The sequence below is a fragment of the Anguilla rostrata genome, chromosome 6, assembly GCF_018555375.3.
Source record: "Anguilla rostrata isolate EN2019 chromosome 6, ASM1855537v3, whole genome shotgun sequence".
NCBI classification, from domain to species: Eukaryota; Metazoa; Chordata; class Actinopteri; order Anguilliformes; family Anguillidae; genus Anguilla; species Anguilla rostrata.
Genome location: NC_057938.1, coordinates 30,972,077 through 30,991,374, shown reverse-complemented (window position 1 = coordinate 30,991,374; position 19,298 = coordinate 30,972,077). Strand labels below are relative to the sequence as shown.

At 38.7% G+C, this 19,298-nt stretch overlaps 1 protein-coding gene across 3 annotated transcripts in view; it reads left to right on the top strand.

Annotated features, from left to right (window-relative positions):
• Positions 1-19,298, top strand: part of ints9 (integrator complex subunit 9) — an 88,729-nt gene that overhangs the window by 11,026 nt on the left and 58,405 nt on the right. For 2 of the 3 annotated variants that reach the window (XM_064341064.1, XM_064341065.1), the window contains exons 2-5: positions 4,589-4,716; positions 5,860-5,920; positions 6,034-6,096; positions 6,470-6,609. In XM_064341064.1, the coding sequence (XP_064197134.1) occupies positions 4,589-4,716; positions 5,860-5,920; positions 6,034-6,096; positions 6,470-6,609 (392 nt within the window). The remainder of the gene's footprint in view (positions 1-4,588; positions 4,717-5,859; positions 5,921-6,033; positions 6,097-6,469; positions 6,610-19,298) is intronic. The other variant, XM_064341066.1, reaches the window with a different exon arrangement.

The following is a 19,298-nucleotide window of genomic DNA, read 5'->3' as shown; positions in this document are numbered from 1 at the left end:
TACAAAGACAGGTAAGACAGCATGTCTACAATGTTTTATTAATGCCCTAATGTTGGCTACGTTTTAAACGGTAAATGTGAAATGTTGCACAACCAAAACTGCATGTTGAATTCTAGACTAAAAATGGAGATGTGTAAATGTACAATTTGGATAAGTGTGTGTGTGTGTGAGAGAGAGAGAGAGAGACCAACTGAATTACATTTACAATTTTAGCTGGAACATGTTTCTTTTCACACATGACTGGCTGGTGCTGGAATGTCTTAGCTACACTATAGTTGTACTCAACCTGTTTTATTTTTGTGTTGGGTACTTTACAGGTGCAGTCACTACCAAGCATGCCAAGGCTGCCCTGACACGAGAGATTGAGAAGATGCATTATTACATTCATTTGGCAGACGCTTTTATCCAAAGCGACGTACAAAAAAGTGCATTTCATGGTCGTAGACACCTGCTGAACACGGGTTCAGTAAGGTACAATTACTTATTTTGTACAGCTATTACTAGCCGAGAACAATGAACACTATTCTGGTCTAACATGGAGGAAACACTGCACAGGTCATCTACTGAAAAATCAGCATCAGTGGCCACAGAGCCAGCAGAAAAGGTACCTCGCATGGAAGCAACTAGCCCAAGCACGAGCAGAAGCAAGAGCAGCTTGATGAGTCTGTACGATGACATTCTGGAGGAGCAAGACGAACCTGGAGCAGGGAGTAACAACAGAAGTTCTGTTGTCTAAATGCAAATATATTTAAAAGAGCAAACGATTCCTCGCTCTGACAGCCCTTTACTGTACTGGGGAGACAACCATGCTCGCTTTCTTGTCCTTGCTGCCATTGCGTTAAAATTCCTCAGTGCCCCCTCCACCAGTGTTGAAAGTGAAAGACTGTTTAGCACTGCATCCAACATTGTGGATGAAAAGAGGAATCGACTGACAGCAGAGAGAGCAGAAATGCTTATTTTCCTTAAAAAGAACCTGCCAATGTTTCTTGAGTGAGATTATTAAAGCCCCAGCTCACCTACATAACCTACAGTTCAAATAAATTGCTTTGGAATCTTTTAGTAAGAAGTGCTGTGTGTTTATTACAGCCTCATGTAGCCTTACACATAATAATAATAATAATAACATTGTTATTATTCAAGAAAAAAGAGCTCTAGTATCGGAATCGGAATCTGTATCGGCAGATATCCAAATTCAGGTATCGGAATCGGAATTGAAAAAAGTGGATCGGTGCATCTCTACTACACATCAGGAAAATATACTTACTGTAATATTACACTTCTTTGTAATATTTAGTACACCAAGTATTCTCAAGTAGGCTGCAGACTTTATACTAAAATACTTAAAGGAGTACCATGGTGATTTTCACACTTTCTCGGTTTTATGTGCTATTTGCACAAGAGGCATTGAAGAAACACAATGAGCAAAGTATTAAATATGTCCGTTCTGTATTTTTGGAGAAATATGCGTTTTAAATTCATCGTCCTATTTTCAACCGGTTGAGAAAGTTGTCATTTTGCTACGTCACGAATACAGTAACCACTCCCATTTCCACGCCCCGTAAAGAAATCTGACAGGACACACCGTCCTGCTGTTCAGACAATGCAAATATTTGTCTAACTTAAATTAGAGTGCCTTTAGATTATTTCTGGTTATATTCATTTAGCTAGCTAGCTAACGTTAGCTAGCTAGGAGGTTTGCTTTCATAAGGCAATGTTATCGATAACGTTAGCTTGCTAGTTTGCTTTTATGAGGACGTTATAGTTGTGCTTTTATCTTAACTTGGCTAGCTAGATAGCAAAAATTGTAATTGGATACAAGTCAACGTCCTTACCTTAGCTATCTATCGATACTTGATATACTGCTAAGCTAGCTAGCTTGTGAAAATTCAGTCTCCCAAAGAGAGCGCGTATCATGGGGGTAGCTATGGTAACGGGGCACGGTCTGTCAATCATAACTGACACTTCTCATTACCACGCCCAGACCGTTCGGGTGAATTTTTATAGTCGGAAATTTAGGCTTAGAAAAATACGTTTTAAAGTACATTGAAATAACTGAAGAATAAAAAAATTTTGCACATTTGTTTTGTTGTTGCCTGAAGACAACTGGGAAGTGTCACATTCAACCACCATGGTACTCCTTTAACTAGTAGTAAGACACTAGTGCTCAGTGGATGTTTACGTTCTTTCTGAGTTTTATAAACTAAAATGTGAGCCAGATAATTCACGAAGTTGTCAAAATCAGACTGGTTGGCCTATATTTAAAGTTAACATGTAGCCTACAGTTTAAAAAAAAAAAAGTTTATTAAGGAGGTGGTTTTATGGTTTTAAACACTCCGCGATATGATGGAATTATAAACAGATTGACAAGAGTTTTTATATTTTTGTGCATAGTAGGTTTGATCTAAATTCAGTTACAGAATATTGTGCTTTTTTCCAAAGATAGTAATTCTCGACGTAATTGTGTCGCCGTGTTAACACATGTCTAAGCTTGTGGGTCAGGCACTTTTCACGGTAAGAACAAATTTTAGGATAGCACTTCCGATATTGCTTGTGTTGAAAGTGCTGCGACAGAAACAACGATAGATTTACCCAGGAGCCACTTCTGTTCAAAATGTAAACGGAGTAAGGCATTCTTCACGGTCGGGAAAAATTTTATGACAACGTTCGTGCACAAAACTCCTGCTTTTCAATGTTTTTAGCTAGTTAGTATTTTTCAGCTTATTTATGTTGTGTAATTCACATACACAGTATTCACTATATTTAGTTATTTAAAGTGAAAACTTAATTGATCTGCTTAGCTCAATCAAATTTTTGAACTTGTCTCACTTGTGATTCAACTGGCTAACTTTACTCAGTTATTAAGCATTTCTGTCAATGAGGAACTTAATGCTTCAGTAACGCACAGGTACAACTTGGGAGTCTTAAGCCGCGTTTCCACCAAAAGTACCCGGAACTTTTAGTCCCAGGAACTACTTTTCAAGGAACTAAAAGGTTCCTTCAGCCAATGGTTGTCTGCGTTTCCACCGCGGTCTAAAGTCCTGCGAAGATTAGGCAAATTAGCCCATGACGTATGAAAAAGCGACGTTTGTCGGTCCATCTGTCCTATGATTCTTCTGTAACCCCATACTACCACCGAAGTACCTACATATTTTCTATAACCGAGACAGCCCGGAGGGGTTTATTCCACAATGGGTTACCAACAATGATTATATAAGGTTACTTTTGTATTTTTTTTTTTTTATCGATTTAATCACCTGGAATTGAAATATTCTTCTGCAGCCGTTTGGGCATATTTTACCGTTGTCAAGCAAAACTGTCGTTGGTAGTTGAACTTGGACCGTTGTTATGCAACAAATAGGATATAACAGGCCAATAGTCAGATTGTAACTGTTTTATATATCCTCTCAAACACATTCATTATGTTTTTATGCAAACATTCGCTTTCATGTCTTGACATCCGAAGCGACAGAATGCATTCACATTTATATGTATAACTGGCAACAACAGCAGAAAACAACATGCACACGTTGTAAACAATTTGCTGTTTGATTACTTTCTCATCGTCAATTCCATATAGGCTAATCGCAAAATGACAAGAATAGAACGAAAACTCGGACTTGCGTGAAAATTTAAATTAGTAGTGGTACAGCCACCGTTTGCTTTCCTTCGAAGTTACTGCTAGCCGAGCAGCGAAGTGTGCCCTCCAGATGCGAACCATGCACCATAAATTAGTCCATAGTCTTCCTGGTCTTTTCTTGGAATTGAAGAATGGCAGTAAAATGGAGTAAAATTACAGCAGTCTGAAAAAGCTAAAGGGACGATTACTAGAATTAACCTGTTATTTTACCCTGACAAAAAGTGCGGAAGGTGATTTCCAGTTTGCTTTTACTGTATCACCGAAGTGAATTACGCAGAACTACCACATACCTCACATAACTGTATCAAACGTTTTGAGTCAATTACAACGGGCTAACAAAGAAAATCCGGAAGAAAATATTCAGCAACCGAATTAATCCGTTTGAATGTTTTGGTACGTAATATGCTGTCCCAGCACGAATGCTTTTTATAAAAAAAATTTATAAAACGAATACTAAAGCAAGAAAAGAGCAGAAGAGCACACGTTATAATTCCAAGACGTTGGCAGGCTATAACCAAAACTAGGCTACTGTGCCGCATAACATACAAGTTTGATTTGAAGTTATTATGAAAATAAATTGGTTTGCGGCTGCATATTTTTAAACATGGCGGCTGAAAATAAACAAAAAAATGCTGCGAGTACTCGACCAATCAGAAATGTTCAGCGCTGCAAGCTCCACCCAAAAGGTTCCTGTACTTTCGGAAAGTACTACCCCCCGAGCAGGAACTTTTTGGGTTGTAAAATAAAGCCCCCGGAACTAAATTTAGACCCTAGTTCCTGCGGTGGAAACGCACTGAGTTCCTCAAAAGGTTCCTAGTTCCGGGGTAAAGTTCCTGCGGTGGAAACGCGGCTTTACTGTGACATTACATTCTTACTCTCGTCTTATGAAGAAGTACCTAATTCTGAAAAGAAAAGAATATAAAAAAATTCCCTTATTCCCATCTCTTTAAGTATTGTTTATCGGGCCACCCAACCCTTCCCTGCAATGTGCTGAAGTTCAAATCCACCACCATCATGCTGGACTGTGGGCTTGACATGACCTCGGCTTTGAATTTCTTGCCGCTTTCTTTAGTGCACAGGTAGGGAGTGTGCCACACAGCACGACACGTCATATGCTTTACACATTGTTCAGCTGTCTCAGCTATTCTTGTTTTACAAATGTTCTTTATATGTTTTAGTAGTGCCATACTGACTCTCTTTTCCAGACTGATGGAATTTATACTGAACTATAACAACTGATTTCAAAGCAAATTAACTTCAGTCATAATGCCATGCATTCTTTTGTTACGGTCTATAGTCCTAGGCCAGTGTGCACGTGACTGATGCCCTCCAGCTTCATTATTATTATTGTTAGGATTAATAATTATTATAAAAAATCCCATATATCCATATTAGTGGTCCCGTATGGCTATCTTGGTTTGCTTGTGTAATGTGTGTGTGTCACTTTAAAAATGTATTTGTGCTCTGGAGCTTCACCCTGGAAACAGTAACCGAGGGTGATGCTGGTTGCACAAGAGGCGGGGATTCCTCACGGCGTGAAAAAAGGAGATGAAGCGAGGACCAAACCGGGAGACAAACAGAGTCTGAGCCTTTGAAACCAGAACACAAGTTACTCAAGACCAAGAGCGCTGAGACACCGCAAAGCGGAGTAACCGAGCGATTATTTCCACACACGCACACACCCACACAAAAAGAGTGTTTTTACCGAGATAGCTGCGGAGCTTTATGAAAATAATCAAACTTGGACATTACAACGACGATGGCTTGGGCTCTCCCCTGCGGACGCCGAAGCAATAGAACTCCACGCCCAGCACCCCGCTTGCCGTCCTGGCGATAAGGAACTGCTCATTGCGCATCCAGCCAAGATAGCCATTATTGGTATAAGTGACTGGTCACTGTGATGTTCACAGCAACTACGGGTGATGCAGAGAAGTTTATTATCAACCCTAGACTGATATCAATGAGCAGGAACCATTTTCGGTAAACTGCGTGTTTATTTACATTATTTATTTTTCCTCTGTCCTCCATAGCTGCGTGTGGAACACTCTGGTGTTAGTAATCTCATGGATGGCAAATAATAATTTGGCCAGCATCTGTAGCAGAATTAACATACGAATGGTACCTGCTGAACACAGACATGCAAGAGAGTACATAATTCCTTCATTAGTAGCTCAAGTATCAAGGAATTTAGGTATATACATTTTTCACTGTTCTGTTTGCAGTCCAAGATTATCAAAACTCCCAGGATGGGTGTCCAAAGATGGCACTGTTAACTTGGAAAAAGTAAGGTTGAAAATTTCATTTAGCAATATATCTTAAAAACGGATGAATGTAACATTAACAGCATTTTCTTTTTTCTCTTCACAAACTGCATCTCCCCTCCCCCCAACATTTAGGAGCTGAAGGAATGTGCAGGCCGGCTGTTTGTGGATTCTTTGCCCGAATTCTGTCTTCCAGAGGTGGAACAGCATTTTTGTGGCCTCACTACAAAGCAGACATATCTTCAGAATCACACAAATATAAATGCGCACTGTACAAATATGAAATTTGCCTTCTTTCTTACCTGTTATCTGACTTAATATGGCTTTAAGAAGATTAGTCATACCTTATTAGTAACCAACTGAAAACTATTGACAACTAATTATACTTCAAGGATTGCAGTTATGATTGGCACAGGACATGGTTTGGGAACCCCTAATTTAAACCAATTCCAGCCGAGGAGAGCATTGTCTTTTGATTAGATCATTAATTACACGGTATACACTTGCTATTTACTTAATGGAATCTGTGAAATGTTACTATGCCTTTATAAACTATCACTAATCTCCTTAGAGAGAACTGCTGGATTTATCCACCATCGATGTCATCCTTATCTCCAATTACCACTGTATGATGGCACTGCCCTACATCACAGAACACACAGGCTTCACTGGGACCATCTATGCCACAGAACCCACACTGCAGATTGGCAGGTATGGAGCAAGGGGGAGGGGCCAGTGGAGCTGGCTGTAGTGAATATGGCTGTAGGAAATATTAGTTTGGTAATTAAAGGGGAATTTCACTTTATAACACTTCTGGGGTCATTTTCACACCTACCCGGGCTTTTGTGTGCACGCCAGACAGTTTTTAGCTTGCTTGCTTTAATATTTAGATATTTATATATACCTGTGTAAGCAAACCCCCCCCCCCCCCCCATCCAATAGAAGCCCATTCAACATCAAACTCCATGTTAGACTCATTGTAAACACAAGTCCCTGCTTCTCATGACTGATATTGTCCTTCTAATGAATGTCGCCCTTCAGGCGACATTCATTAGAAGGACAATATCAGTCATGAGAAGCAGGGACTTGTGTTTACAATGAGTCTAACATGGAGTTTGACTGCTTTCTGACTGTTGTTATAGGGTTCCGCTAGCTAGTAGTAATACAACACTCTACAACCAATCTACGTACGCCCACATCAGACGTCGCGCAATGATATGCATCCTCGAGTTTGACATTAAACTGCCTGGGTCTACTTCCTGCATTTGTAAAAGAAAGCAACAAAACAGCGTAAAATATTAACATAATGAAATAACTAACCGAAAAATGAAGGGCGTCACATTTATTAGAAGGACAATATCAGTCATGAGAAGCAGGGACGTGTGTTTACAATGAGTCTAACGTGGAGTTTGATGTTGAATGTGCTTCTATTGGATGGGGGGGGGGGTTTGCTTATATGAGTATATCTAAATATCTATATATTGAACCAAGCAACCTAAAAACTGTCTGGGGTGCACACAAAAGCACATAGGTGTGAAAATGACCCCATAAAGTGAAATTCCCCTTTAAATAAGCATACCCCATGTGTGCTTGTGTGTGTGTCTGTCTGTCCACACACGTGTATGTGTGTGTGTGTATATGTATATATGTAAAGACACACGCATAAATAGTGCAGTCCATAAGCATTTGGGCTGTGACACAATTTTTGTTGTTTTGGCTCTGTACTCAGCACATTGTATTTGAAATTAACCAATGAATATGAGATTAAAGTGTAGCTTTAATTTGTGGATATTTTCATCCATATCGAGTAAACACATGTAGGAATTACAACCCTTTTTATGCATAGCCCCTCCATTTTTGGGGACCAAAAGTAATTTGACAGTTGGGTGCTCTGTTTCTTGGCCAGATATTGTCTCTCGGCATGTGGACCAAAGAAGCATCAGTGTCAGTAAAGCAGGCCGGTGAGGTGGAAAAATATGAATAAATCGATCAGACTTTGCCAAAACATGGGACGTGTCCAAAATAACTGTTTGGTACATTGTTATGAAGCAAGAATGCACTGGTGAGCTCACCAATAGGAATTCTTGACTGGAGTGAATTGCCTGTCCTGACTCTAATTGAATATGCAAGATGGCAGAAATCCCCCAATCAAACAGTAACTGAAGATGGCTGCAGTACAAGCCTGGCAGAGCATCACCAGGGAAGATACCTTTTGTCCAGTGGTGTCTGTGTATGGGTCACAGACTTCAGACTAGGGATGTGATGGTATGAAAATTTCACGGTATGATAATCGTACGACTCAATATCACTATGTTCGGTATAACACGGTATCAGGTGTTAAGCTAAAAAAGCTTAACACCTTAACGCAAAGTTTACAGCTCAATCTGTTTATTTATGGCTCTGCAGATTGTTGTTTTGATTAATTGCAAAGTTGCTGTGGAATATATATTGTGCCTAATACATACTACTGCACGATTGGATCCCTGCCGTCCGGTTTCCACATAATGCTGCATGATTAATGAACAGGAAGTTACCAAGTTGGCTAAATTAGTGCCAATGTTTCCCTGCTGTTCCCGACTACGGTCTGAAACACTGCCAAAGAGGTGATGGCATTAACCCCTAGGACTCAAAATGGTTTTTGGCTGTTTTTCACTATCTTAATTTATTTTATTTTATTTTTTTTACAGTTTTTTACAGGTAATTAAGAAGATGCCCCAAGTAGGCTATTACATACCAGTTTTATCATAAGTCTCTTGGCAACCAGTGTTGTTTTTGCCACCAGTTTTAGTCATAGTCTTAGTCTTTTGACTAAAATGCATTTTAGTTACATTTTAGTCATGCTTTCTTCATTAATTTTAGTCTAAACTATGACTAAAATCATATTTATTTTAAAAAACAAAAATAACAAAGTATTTTACTCACATTTTAGTCCTCCTTAATTTTTGTCACATGTAATTTCCAGCCTCCAGTAGTTCAATACCCTAAAGATAGTCTACAAAGGTAATGACTGGTAGTCACAGATTATCCAACTAATTTGGAAACAACCTGTTATGACAGGAGTGTCTGCCTCTTTTACACAAGTGAACTCTGCTTCTAATGTACATACGGCATTGTCTGCTTGCAGTGTGTCGCCCTGTGACAAAGACATTAAAGATTAATGTAAAGCATTTCACTTTTATTTATTTAAAAACACATAGCTCCTTTGTTGATTCAACTCCATGTAATAAAAAAAAATATCATATGGTCACAGGCTGAGTGTTACATGGACACATATAATAACATTTTATATAAATATTTGGCTATCATAAGGGGCTTGCCAAAAAGACAAGATTATTTTACAAGAATTGTGGAGATTATTTAGGATTGTTTAAAGTTACCAGTATAACAAAACAAAACTGTTCTTATATCAATTGAGCATGGTAAGGCAAAGTATTTTAAAACATGTAGAATAAAATAAATTAACATTTTTGCCCTTATTTCTAAATGTGAAAGACTTTCCAACAAGAAGCCCCCCAGCCACCCAGTTATTTAAAGCTACCAGTATGTTTTAAATACAATGAGAGCTCCAACACGACATTACACTCAGTCCAGACAGCCCGAAATCATTCGGTGAAGAACAAAAGTGTACTTACATCCTCAACGGGAAAATACAACAAATCTAAAAAGACACCTGAAGCTTCGACACCGTGACATCTAGGCACCAGTGAGTAACGTTAAGTGGTTATCAACTTACAGGCTAACTAACCAGTCCCTAAAGTTTTTCGCGATTCGGAATTTTCGGAATTCAACACAACATCAACAAAATGCCGCATTTTTCCCGACGCTGCATAATTCGTAAAACGGCGAATAATGCAGCGTCGAGAAAAAACGCGCCATTTTGTTGATGTTGTGTTGAATTCCAAAAATTCCCATACTTTTGCTCTTTTTCTTGCAGAAGAAGAAGCCAGAAGAAGCGACATTGAATTAATGTTTGCTAGTGATAGACTGGTTATGGCAGCAAAAAATATGGATCACACAATTTACATCTGTGGAGAGTGTCAAGTTCACAATTAAGCCAATGACAGGCATGCATTGACCAGTTGGTTTTCTGCACCTTATAGTGCATGCTTATTATTGGATCAGCACAAATCAAACGTTTCACTACGCCCCTCTAGAGCTAGGGCAGCCGGCAGGAGTTTCATCGGTGAAATGTATCACATGTTCTTCTAATATAGCCTATTGTATTTCTAGGCTATGTTTTTATTTTATTATTTTTGTCTCGTCATATTTTCGTCATTTTAAATGAATTTAATTAGTCACCGTTGTCGTCCTATAAAAGCATTTTCGTCATGTTATCGTCTTCCTCATCAAAAAACAGGTCGTTGACAAAAACAACACTGTTGGCAACCCAAATCTACCAAAAGATTCTACTCCTATGAGTTAGATAATCAAAAATAGCAGTTCAAAGCAAAAAAATTCATTTACGTTTTATAAAAAAATGTTTTTTTGTAATGTATTTCCAAAAGTACATGTCTCACCACAATGAAAACACCCTGCAATGTAAGTCCAGGGTGTATGTAGTACCCACACCAAATATCATGTAAATTGAACTTGCCATTGCTTTACAATGTCGCATTATGTACATGAAGAGCCTAGCGCCTGAGCCTTGCACCAGAAAGGACACTAGACCTAAAAATATTGATAGAAATAAGTTTTTATTCCAAAAGCACAACTGAAATACAATGCGTATATGTGTGTGTGTATATATATATATATATATATATATATAACTAATGCCTAAGAACTATATAGGCTACCATAAATAAAAATGTATTTTTATTCATGGTATAATTTTTTTTGTTTGTTTTTGAACAATAGTAAACTACAAAGAAAACAAATTACTTTATTATTACTATATTATTTTCACTGCTGTTGGAGTTACGGGGAAAGGGAGGGGGGCAGGGGGAGTTCATCAAAGAGCTGAGGGGATTGGAGGCGGGGCAGTGCATTGATGTGCTGATAGCAGTTACCTGAGAAAAAAAGGCTTCAGACTATCAATCAATCAATCAATCAAATTTTATTTGTATAGCATATTTTACAGCAGTTATCACAATACGCTTTACAGCCAACCCTGGCCTAAACCCCCACAGGAGCAAGCCTAAGGCAGCAGTGGCAAGGAAAAACTCCCTGTGGCAGATGGGACGACATTCCAATCCATTGCTCAGCTTAGCAGAGAATGCACATTTCAGAGCGCCTCAGAGACCGATAGAATAATAATACATATTTCAAATAATAAATACGACATTGAAAGAAAACAAAATATCAACTCGCCATCCCTGCTACTTGCATGCTGCGCGCAGAGTACCGTATTATTTATTTAGACATTGGCAAACTACAGCATAAATTGCGTCTTTTGTTTATATTCAATATTAGTAATTGCAGCGAGAAACTGCAGCTGTAGACACAAAAAAGTATATTACATTATGCTAGCAACAGAACGATGTGGATTTTATATATATATATAGTATTTACCATCATTGTTTTATTATACCAGCGTGTGTTCGTGTGTTTGCAGAGAAACGCAAATACTATCAATAAAACTGGTTTCGCAATTTATTTATTTCGCAGTTTAGCATGAACTGTGGCACAGTCCTCCATTGCTCTCCGACGCTCCCCAAATGTGGGCTTGATTTGTTGACATAGTTAAAGGTTAAATGACACTAGCAGACACCCTAGGTCCAGTATTATATTATTTAATGTGGGTTATTTAGATATTTTATTAGGCTAATGGTTGAAAAAACAATTCCCCGCATTAAAATAGCTTTTGTCAAGTGATTTACTATTACAGTATTACGTTACGTTTATTACTATTTCATATTTGAATTTAACGGTATACCGTCATACCGGTATATCGTCACATCCTTACTTCAGACAGTCATTGAATGCAAAGAATTTGCAACCAAGTGTGACTTTATTTAACCCCTTTGCACACATGCTAAATCTGGCCAGTCCTTGTCCATTTAGGGGGTACCCTATTTAAAGCTTTATAACTCCAGATGTGAGTATCACAGAGACTTGAAAAATTGCGTAAATGAAGCAAGACATTTGTACCATTTACAATACTAACTTAAGCCCTATTCGCACTGGACTAGTATTACCTGGGGACCTCATGTGATTTAGAAATTACCCCCCCACGTCTGTGTTTTGTGCGGCGCATTCGCACGGAATAAGCAAAGTCTATTTTACTCTACTCATAGAAGCCGCATTGACTGCTTCGGCCTGTTGCTGCGATAAGTCAACATCGCCGTCGCATTGGACCTGGCAAGACTGGCCTGAAAACAAATAGAAGTAAAACATCTAGCAGTGATTATAACTTAACTATCGAGATTCTAAGTAACTGGAGATAAAACTTTTTTTGTACTCCACGTAGATCATAAACCCTTGAATATAAAAACAACTCATTGAAATCCGTTGAGAATTGTAAACGTTATAGTGCTTTTTATCCAGAAAAACCGCAGCTCCCCCGTTTACTTATAGGCTATTTGTTTTCAGGCCAGTCTTGCCTGGTCCAATATGTCAGCGACGTTGACGTATGATCCAAAGGCCAATGCAGCGTCTATGTATATATGTCTGCATTTACTGACATTATTCCCCCGGATATTATTGAAAATGTCAAGGCTCTGCTCTGCGTAACAGTAAAATTTTTACTTCACAAATTACATGGCAGATTCGCACGGGATTAAGATCACAGACAACCTCCGCAATTATTACAAATTACTAGAGGTCCCCAGGTAATACTAGTCCCATGCGAATAGGGCATTAGATTCGTTTATATTCATAATTGAGGAAGAACTATAGTGCCACAAATGCAGTTTAGGCAAAAAATCAAAAATGAATTTGCTCTTTTTTACTTTGCAATGAAATACTGATATATTGGAAATGTACAGCAGGTTAAACTATACATGCCCTAGATCAAAAACTGCTTGCCTGCAAGTGCGTCAAATCTAAGGCTGGATACGCAGAACTACTGGAGATCTGTGAATCAAAAAGTAAGCAGTGTACCCAGTGTCTCCAAATCTATCCAAAATGTCTAAATAATGCATTGCTGTAAATCACAACATAAGCATGTATTTCACTACAAATCAACTGTTTTGACTCAAGAAACTCACTGTTGCATCATTTTCAAGTGGGATTTATAAGCTTTCTGTCAGTAGAGTGGCCTAAAATATCTAGGGGTCCTGAAACATATCCAAAATGTCTCCAAAAATGAATAAAATGCTTTTTGTCCATTATAAAGCATAAACATGTGCCCCTTGTGAAGGTTTAAGCTCTTAGCACAAAGCCCCTAGTGGTCGGCACGCCGGCGTGCCGAGATTCCTGAACTCAGACATTCAGTGCTACTGCAACCAAAGTATGAGTTAAAAACAGAAACATGTTTTAGTTTCATTAGCAGACGATACATGACAACTGTGCTGAATACGGAGTTTCGCAGCGCTACCATTGTTGCTCTGGTCATTCATTTAACATGCACCCCCTCCCTGCAGTCTCATCCACAACTACACCCCCCCATCCATGACATAATGGACAATACTGTCCATCTTGGCATTCATAAAAATAACCACGAAAAAATCGTATTCCGTCATAGCAACAAGATAAACCCGAAAATAGCCCTTAGATATGCCAATACAGCAGTGAAAACGCTGCTCACTGAATAACGAAATAAACGAGAAAAGGTTTTTAAAAATGATACCATGTCATTCTACAGTCAATATCTGGGACTAAATATTGAATAAATATACAACCTTACCGTTGGTTTAACGCATAGAGATGTCCCTTTTGAGATTGAGTGATCATATATTGTCTTGGACAATCCGTTTGGGGAAAAATATGCGCATTTGTGATGACTGGGTACCTTCCAAAATAGCTGTGCGTAATACCACACGTGTTGTTTACAGCGTTGTTGCCCTTTTTAGCACAGTCTGGCTTGATTGATGATTCATTTATACAGTAGGTGAGAGTATAAGCTTTCTAACGATGTATGACATGTCTAATTTTGCTTTTGGAATAGCGTTCTATAGGTCAGCGTAATTGAAAGTTTTCTTCCCATCGCATTCACTTACGCGTTCACTCTGTGGTAGCAGTAAAAAAACGCTGCACCTCACGAAACGTGGTCAACGATTTTTCGTAATTTCTTGGAAAATACTATTATTATTGAGGACTTCTAGGCATAACTAAGCCATATATTTGCTGATAGACCTAGCTGACATCATTTTTTTGGAGCAAAACAGAAGCAAATAGAACCGTATCATTGATTTACTGTCTCTGTCTCCATCTACTGAACATAGATAAGATTTCATCATTGCTATGTAATTATTACTGCTCAAAATATTTCGGTTATAGACGTTTTTTTTTTTTAATTGAGTGTCTTTTAATAGGTTAGTGGTATTATATGATGTCGATATTTCACACTGTGATGTAAGCATTAGTTAGTAGTGTAATAGTTTTTGTGAAGCATGCAACAGTGATGACGTGAGTGTTGGAACATTGCCAAAATGTGGTGGACGGTTGAAAATTGGTTTCATGTCGTCCCATCCTCATACAAGAAAACATACGAGTACAGAGAATAGAAATACATACATGAGTTAATTATTACACATTTAGGTACTGTACTGCATTGTGTGACAATATTTTTGCATTCTTTTTTTAATCTGATGTTTCATCTTAAACCTTCATAAGGGGCTCATTTATATGCTTTATAATGGACAAAAAGCATTTTATTCAATTTTGGAGAGATTTTGGATATGTTTCTGGACCCCTAGATATTTTAGACCACTGTACTGACTGAAAGCTTGTAATTTCCGCTTGAAAATTATGCAGCAGTTAGATCCTTGAGTCAAAACAGTTGATTTGTAGTGAAATACGTGAATATGTTGTGATTTACAGCAATGCATAATTTAGCCATTTTGGATAGATTTGGAGACGCTGGGTACACTGCTTAGTTTTTGCTTCGTACATCTATAGTAGTTTACATATCCACCCTTAGATTTTATGAACTTGTGGTCAAGAAGTTTTTGATCCAGCACATGTACAGTTTAACCTGCTGTATATATGCAATCTCTCAGTATTTCATTGCAAACTAAAAAAAGTGCAAATTCATTTTTGATTTTTTGTCTAGACAATTGCATTTGTAGCACTTAATGTATTCCAAAATTATGAATATAAACTAATCTGGATTAGTATTGTAAATTGTATAAATGTCTGGCTTCATTTAAGCCATTTTTCATGTCTCTGTGGTGTTCACATCTGGAGCTTTAAATAGGGTACCCCCTAAATGAGCAAGGTTTGGCAAGATTTTAGCGTGTGCACTTAGGGGTTGAAAGGTGAAATATTTATCAGATTTTTTAAAAATGTAAAAAAATTGTCACACAACGTGGTACAGTACCTAAATGTGTAATCATTAACTCTTGTATGTTTCTCTACTGTATGTGATGTTTTCTTGTATGGGGATGGGACAACATTATAAACAATATTCAACCGTTCACCACCTTTTGGCAATGTTCCAGTTGAGGTCACATCCGGTGCATTGAACACAAAAACTACTTGGCAAACCAACAAATGCTTACATTACAGTGTGAAATTTCCTCATAAAATGCCACTAACCTATTTAATGACATTAAATTTAAAAAATAACGTATATAACTGAAACAGCAGTAACACTTTTCAGCAGTAACACTTACATTTGGACAATGAAATCTTATATCTGTGTTCAATAGGTAGAGATAGAGACAGAATGAATGCTGTCGTTCCCCAGTTCTAACTTAGTCCAGAAAACAGTATATCGGCTAGGTCTATCAGCAAACATGCCTTAGCCATGCTCAGAATATCTCAAGAACGATAGTATTTTCCAAGAAATTACGAAAGTCATCGATAAAATTTCACCAGGTGCAGTGTCTTTTACTGCTACCACAGATTGAATGCGTAATACAGCTATAATGAGACAAAACTTTCGGGTACGCTTTGCTATAAAACACTATTTGAAAAGTATAATTAGACATACATCGTTAGAAAGTCGCCTGTTGGATCGATTAATTGTAGATTAAGCCAGATTGTAACACAAAGGTTGACAACACCGTAAACAACATGTGGTATGTTGGATTTTTGGGTAAAATCATGCCCTGAGTTATGTACTGTATTGACTACTCATCAATTAAATATTTAGTATCTTTCATTTATATTCTGTGCAACTGTAAAGTTTTTGCCAGCATTTATTAAAAAACATGATGATGAGCCTTGTGTTCTACAAGCAAAGGGGGGGTGGTAGTGTTAGCTAGCCAAGCATATGAATTAAGGTATGATTTTACCGAAAAATCCAACATACCTGACACAAAATAACAACCACACATCCACGTTTCGGTGCCTGGATTCCAGTTGTTTCTGCGAATTGCAGCGATCCATTTGCTTCCCTTTCTTTAGCTTTCGGCAGTCTGTAAAAAGATAGCTCCGATTTCTTGTTGAATGTCCATGGACCACTGGTTCTTTGGTAAGTTGTAAGGATCACTGTCGAGTCCAACTGCCTTTAATTTAAGCAGATAATCGTTTTACTCCCGGTTTTGCAGTTTCCTCTACTAAATGCAGCCATGTCGCAGCATGTTTTGCCACTCAGTCCGACTGAGGGGGCATATTCCGGTGGGAAAGTGATGACAATGCATACCCTCTATTGTGAATATAACCATTTAGGGATTACCTCCGGTTGCCCTGTGGGCAGCTCAGCAATCTGAATACTGAACCCAGAGCACCCTTATCAACCTTAAGTGGAATTTTCCCCCGATATATATATTTATGAATATGAATTCAAATAACTCTATTCAACTTTGCTAGTGGATCATTCTGTCAGTGTGAGAGAGAAACCACAACTCAGCATTTACCAATACAGTAATTTAATATGAAGTGATGCAGGAGCAATCAACAGTATTTACACAATAATACAAACCTAATACAACACACAATATATAAAAGCATATAACTAGGGTAACAAAAGGACAGACGGTACTATTCTAGATCTAAACACAATATGATTATAGATGGTTCTAACACAAAGGTGGTTAAGGTAATGTAACACAATCTATTAAAACGTATTTAAAATATTAAAAGCTAAGACTGTGTGGACAAGACATAAAATATACTTAAACTCAATGGGATCTAAGCACATAGAGTTAGTAGGTGATGGGGAGGCGCGCATGCAAGGGGATAGAGAATATGGAAACACCAACTTGGCTACGGAGTAAAGTGAATGTACAATGGAATGAAGGCTTTCCGGGTTGTACTGTGCTTGATCGTACCGTCGTTTTCCAACTACCTAGCTATTAGTCTCACTAGAGGCGCACTTGGACAGCGTACAGCAGATGGAAGGTCAATCTGTTGGTATACTTACGAGAGTAGAGGGGAGGAGAGGAAAGGAAGGAAGATCTCCGAGACCCAACCCAGGTGGGACGCGCTGATTTTAAAAGTTACCAAATCTTGAACCTGATGAACATGCGCCATAATTGGTGGTACAGGAATCCCTTCCACGGACGTCACAGCAAGCACGGATCCGTCAGTGTTCCAAGACATAGGCAGCTATGGTTCTGGAGAGGAGAGGACACTTGGAGGCCCAGCAGTATAGCAGTCCAGGCTTATAAGGCGGGGATACGAAGGCCACGGCACTTTCAGAATGCAACGTACTCCAGGGCTTGGGTAGGAGACGAAGAAAAACAAAGGTAAGACGAAATGAAAGATAAAAGAATAAAGAAAAAAGTAGAGGCCAAGTGTCTCTCTCCTAAAAATACCTGCCAGAGTGGTGGGGGGGGGGGTTCGGGCTACCATTGTTCGTTTAGAGGCACACCCTCCTATCACTATCGCCTTCCTCTCGGGGGCAGGGTCCGATAATTTTTATTAGAATATTAAGGCGAATTTGATGGGGTTGTATAATATTTTAACTGTTGTTATTTTAGCTATTGGAATATGCTTTGTTCCCCAACCTTCGTCGGGAATTTTGGACAATAACCATACCAAACATGATTATTGTAGGAATTGGTTACAGGGAGATGATTAATCTTTCCTTAGTGGTGCCGGCTAGGGAACTCAGAACTGCGGTGCCGTCTAATTCTAATAGCCTGCACTCGCTTCGCGTTTTATTTCGGACCAGTTTGGTATTAGAATTGTATTTAGTAATTGTTTAATCTGATCCTACTTTTGTCAGTTCGTTTACGTAGATGGAGCGGCCTTGAAATACCGAGGGTGCCCGCTAGTTGTCGGAAGCGTTCTGTGGGAGTGTAGCGCGATTATCCAGGCGCCAAGCTGTCGTGGTCCGAAGCTATCAGGCTGTGAGGCAGTTTGCACCTCATGCATGGTTCACAAAGCACAAACATCTGTTCCTATGTCTCTAATATATGTATATAGATTTTAAGACCCCCGGTGTCATCAGTAGCCTTTGATTCCTGAGTTACGGGCATCTGGCGTGAGAGATCTGGAGATCCAGAGGGGAAGTAGTAGGTAAGGTTGGAATGTTGGAATTAACAGCAGACCTGCCAACCTGCATGCATTTTGTGCACCAACCACGCAATTCTTGGTCAAAATATGCGGGTACGAAATGCCAACTACGTACGTATGAAACTACGCCAAAAAAAAAAAAATTATTATTGTAATTTAATTACGGAAAACAATCAATAAATACCATACATTTGTTCGGTATTTAAACTACATCCCTCGGATTGAACCAGATGCTACGACCTTGTGCTTGTGGTTCTGTAACCCCTCCCCGACCCACTCAACATCCACTGATACACAGCGGTACTTTATTATCCATCGAGGCGTAACGCTGCATTGCTGAGGTAAAGTGGGGAGTAATAATCAAGCACAAAAATGTGACCGTAATGTTAACATAAAACGTTAAAACGTGTTCGGTAACTTTACGAAATGATGCATTTCTAGGGGTATATCCTAATGAGATACATTTGTGTATATAGTTAGCCGTAGTAGTAGCTTGCATACGATTTAGCCTCGTTACAAGACGTGTGAATAACTAATGGAGTAATTTAGCTTCAGTAACTCAAATGCTAAGGAGACTCCGTGATCAAACTTTGAATCGCACGCTCTGTGGAGCAAAGTGACCATTGCAAAGGTGTTTGACTATAGACTGCTAACGTAGCAAATAATTCCTATTATTGCACCCAGTCACCCGACCAGCCTTGCAGTTAGAAAATAATCATAACGTCAGATGACGAGGATACTAACAAGGCGAGAAAGCGAGCATTGTACATATTTAGGGGTCCAAGCAGCGAAGCTGGTGGAACCCTATTGTTTCTGTTAGGATTATTATTATTTTTTATTTTTTATTTTTTCTCCGCTAAAAGTGTCTGAGGCTCAGCAACCGTAAGTCCTGG